Consider the following 4,619-nt stretch of genomic DNA (forward strand, 5'->3'; position numbering starts at 1 on the left):
TGCTTGGAACTTAAAGACATGAGCAATTGGAATGCCCAAGTGGGGAAAACTCTGGGGAAATCTGAAAGGAAGACAGGCCATATGCAGCCTGTAGGTCCAACTGTCCTCTTCCTTAACCTCTGATATCTGAAGATCTATTAAAAGTTTTGAAATAACTAATGACTTCTTTTCTTTCACCTTACCACCTCTTGGTGCATTTTAGGCTTGGAAGAAGCGCTGGTTTATCCTGCGGAGTGGCCGGATGAGTGGAGACCCAGATGTTTTGGAATACTACAAGAATGATCACTCCAAGAAGCCCCTGCGGATCATCAACCTGAACTTCTGTGAGCAGGTGGATGCAGGCCTGACCTTTAACAAAAAGGAGCTGCAGGATAGTTTCGTGTTTGACATCAAGACCAGTGAGCGCACCTTTTACCTGGTGGCTGAGACAGAAGAGGACATGAACAAGTGGGTCCAGAGCATCTGTCAGATCTGTGGCTTCAACCAGGCTGAAGAGAGCACAGGTATGAGGACAAATAGGTCTTTCTCAGGAGGGGTTTAGACAAGGCTTTCAGACCCTTGACAAGGAGAGCAGCCCCAGCTAAGCCTACTTGTTGGCAAAGGAGGGATAGGCAAAGGGTGAGAGTATGAAGGCGTCTCCAGACACTAGAGGGACTCCTCACCCTAATTATGCTCAAACAACAAACCAAAGAATGTTGGGGTCCTGATGAAGATAAAAGTATTTTGTGGTATTTCTTCAGGCACCTCAACAGCATGGGGATTCCTCAGCCCCCCTTCTTCCCCCCTCCCTTAGCTCTCTGGCATCCTGGCCCCATTACCTGTCAGCCATCCCACAGGGAAGATCTCATCTTGGTCTCTCCTCTGGTCCATCTATGTCAGAGCTAGCCATTCTCTTTCAGAACATCATCCACAGTTACACTCAGGTCTCTTTGTTTGTGGTTCTTTGAGACTGTTGTTGTATAATCCAGTGCTCATTTATATTCACTTGGGAGGGGACAGATGAAAGTAAGAAATACCAATTTATGTTTAGGTTTTGATAAAATCACAGAAGTGTAGCTCAACTTTTTGGAATAAGTTTTAAGTTGCAAAAATGCACCTGGACATTTGTTTGGGCTCATCCCTAACTCTCCAGGATGGCTGAGGAACAGTTTTTTTTTTTTTCTTTCTGAAGGAAGCAGATAGTCTAAACAGTAATTCTCAATACACATCACAGTTAAAGAGGAGCATTTATACAAATAATTGATGTGAGAACTCATGCCAAAGCAATTAAGAATCTCTGAGTGGTAGGTTTAGCCACTACTATCTTTTAAAAGCTTCATTCTGAGTAGCAAGCAACTATTTTCTGTAAATATTTTAGGTTTCAAAGGCCACAGATAGTCTCTGTTGCATATTCCTATTTTTTAAAATTTTTTTTACAACTTTGAAAAATGTAAAAACCATTCTTAGCTTGTTAGCAGCATCAGCAACGTGATCATCACCCAGGAAGCTGTTAGAAATGCTCATTCTTGGCTGGGTGTGGTGGCTGACCCTTCAAAATCTACCACTGTGGGTAGCTGAAGTGGGTGGATTGCTTGAGCTCAGGAGTTCAAGACCAGCCTGACCAAGAGCAAGACCCTGTCTCTATTACAAATAGAAAAACCAGCCAGGCATCGAGGCAGGTACCTATAGTCCTAGCTACTCTGAAGGCTGAGGCAAAAGGATTGTTTGAGATTGCTATGAGCTATGATGCCAAGGCTCTCTACCAAGGGCAGCAAAATGAGACTCTCTCAAAAAAAAAAAAAAAAGAAAGAAATGCAAATTCTTGAGTGTTACCCTAGACGCACTGAATCAGAAACTTTGGGAGTAAGACCAACAATCTGTTTTTAAAAACTATCCAGTTTACTCCAATGCAAAGTTAAGTTTGGGAACCACTGGTTTAAACTGTCACCACTTGGAGTAGGGCATATGGACCAGCAGCATCAGCCTCTCCTAGGAACTTGTTGGGCAGAATTTAGGGCTTTTACCAGACTTACAGTATCAGAATAGTTTAAAAACTTTTTTTTTATTGTTGGGGATTAATTGACAGTACAAGAAACCAGCTTACACTGATGCATTTGTTAGGTTAAGTCCCTCTTACACTTGTGTTTTGCCCCCAAAAGATGTGTCACACACCAAGACTCCCACCCAACCCAGGTTAAAAACTTTTTGCTTTGAAATAATTCAGATTTTCAAAAGGATTTCAGAAATAGTACATGAAGTTCCCAATATACCATTTACTGAACTTTCACTAATGTTACATCTTATGTACAGTTATCATCTTATGGTACAGTACATCTTATGGTACAGTACATCTTATGGTACGGTTATCAAAACTAAGCCGTTAACATCAGTAAAATGCTGTTAACTCAACTACAGACTCTGGATTTCACCTGATTTTCACTGATGTCCTTAATTTGCTCAGGACTCAGTCTAGGACGCTACATTACATTTAATTTCCTGTCTTGAGTCTCCTCCAATCTTTGGCAGCTTCTCAGTGTCTTTGTCTCTTATAACCATGACATTTTTAAAGAGTACTGGGCCAGGTGCAGTGGCTCATGCCTGTAATCCCAGCACTGTGGTGGACTGAGGGAGAATTACTCGAGCTCAGGAGTTCAAGACTTGCCTGAGCAAGAGTGAAATCCCAACTCATAAAGAAATGAAAAACCCAGCTGGGCACTGCAGCAAGCACCTGTAATCCCAGCAGCTTCTGGAAGCTGAGGCAGTGGAATGCCCACAGCCCAAGTCCGAGGTTGCAGAGAGCTATGATGCCATTGTACCTCTGCTCAGATGATAGAATGGGACTCTGTCTCAACAAAAAAATAAAAATTAAAAATCAAAGAGTACTGGATGGGTATTTTGTAAAAGGTCCCTCAATTTGGGTCTGTCTGATAACTCATGGTTACACCAAGTTTATCCGTTTTGGAGAAGACTACCACAAAGGTGACTTTTTTTTTTTTTTGAGACAGAGGCTCACATTGTCACCCTCAGTAGAGTATTGTGGCATCATAGCTCATAGAAACCTCATACTCTTGGATTCAAGTAATCTTCTTGTCTCAGCCTCCCAAGTAGCGGGGATTACAGGCACCCACCACAACACCCAGCTATTTTTTAGAGACTGGGTCTCGCTCTTGCTCAGGCTGGTCTTGAACTCCTGAGCTCAGGCAATCCACCTACCTTTGCCTCCCAAAGTGCTAGGATTACAGGCATGAGCCACCATGCCTGGCCAAGGTGATGTATTTTTCTAGGCATGTTATATCAGAGAGCATATGGTGTTGATATGACTTATGATTTGTAATATTAATCTTGATCACTTGATTAGGGTAGTATCAGCCAAGTTTCTCAACTGTGAAGTTACTATCTTCATTTTTTGTAACTAACGAACATCTAAGAAGTAATTTGATGATCTGCAAATACACTTTTTCTCCTTTAACTTTTGCCGACTAATTTTGGCATTCATCCATTCATCATATTTGCAACAGTTATTACTGTGGACGTTCTAATGCTGATTTTCTGTTTTCTTCAGATTTTTTATCATCAAAATTCCCAGATGATTTGTAGGCACGTTAAAGTCTGAAAAACACAGTAGTAGATCATTGATTCCCAAATGGTAGGTCATCAGAATCACCTGAAAAACTTTTCTACATAAGTGCTAATTCCATAGATCTTATTTAGGTTTGAGGAATCAATAGTTTTTTAAAGTTCCTCCCACAGAACAGGAAAACATATTTTCAAATCTTATATCTGCTAAAGGTCTAGGATCTAGACTATTACAGAACTCTTACAACTCAACAAAGAAACAATTCCATTTAAAAATGGATTAAGGGGCTTGGTGCCTCTAGCTCAGTGGGTAGGTGCCAGCCACATACACCAGAGTTGGCAGATTCGAATCCAGCCTGGGCCTGCCAAACAACAATGACACCTACAACCAAAAAATAGCCATGCATTGTGGCAGGTGCCTATAGCCCCAGGTACTTGGGAGGCTGAGGCAAGAGAATCGCTTAAGCCCAAGAGTTTGAGGTTGCTGTGAGCTGTGACGCCATAGCACTCTACCAAGAGCGACATAGTGAAACTCTGTCTCAAAAAATAAATAAATAAATAATGGATTAAGGATCTGGATAGATAATTCTCCAAAGAAGATATGCAGATAGCCAATAAGCATATTAAAAGATGCTCAGTATCATTAGCTGTTAGGAAAATACAAACCTAAACCATGAGGATATACCACTTCATAGCCATTAAAGTGTGACTGTAAATCAAAGAGATGGGCAATAATGGGTGTTGGCAAAACCCCATGTGTTTTTCCCAATGTGTGGAAAAATACACTGCTCATATGTCCCACCTTAGACTTTGCTTGTGGGAAGGTACAGTGATACAGTCACTACAGAAAGCAGTATGGCAGATTTTCAGAAAGTTAAACGTAAGAATTACCATATGACCCAGCAGTTGTACTCCTAGGCATATTCCCAAGAGAAACGAAGACATACGTTCACACAAAAACTTGTATAAGAATGTTCAGGCCAGTCACAGTGGCTCATGCCTATAATCCCAGCTCTTTGGGAGGCTGAGGCTGGTGGATTGCTTGAGCTCAGGAGTTTTTTTTT

General features: G+C 41.4%; 1 protein-coding gene across 1 annotated transcript in view; it reads left to right on the forward strand.

The window, feature by feature from the left end:
* The first annotated feature begins 205 nt into the window (after positions 1-205).
* Positions 206-4,619, forward strand: part of GAB2 (GRB2 associated binding protein 2) — a 71,636-nt gene continuing 67,222 nt past the window's right edge. The window contains exon 1 of the mRNA XM_012801463.2: positions 206-503. Coding sequence (XP_012656917.1) covers positions 242-503 — 262 coding nt within the window. The 5' untranslated portion in view covers positions 206-241. The remainder of the gene's footprint in view (positions 504-4,619) is intronic.

Source organism: Otolemur garnettii, unplaced genomic scaffold (genome assembly GCF_000181295.1).
Source record: "Otolemur garnettii isolate 467f Iridium unplaced genomic scaffold, OtoGar3 scaffold00001, whole genome shotgun sequence".
Classification (NCBI taxonomy): domain Eukaryota; kingdom Metazoa; phylum Chordata; class Mammalia; order Primates; family Galagidae; genus Otolemur; species Otolemur garnettii.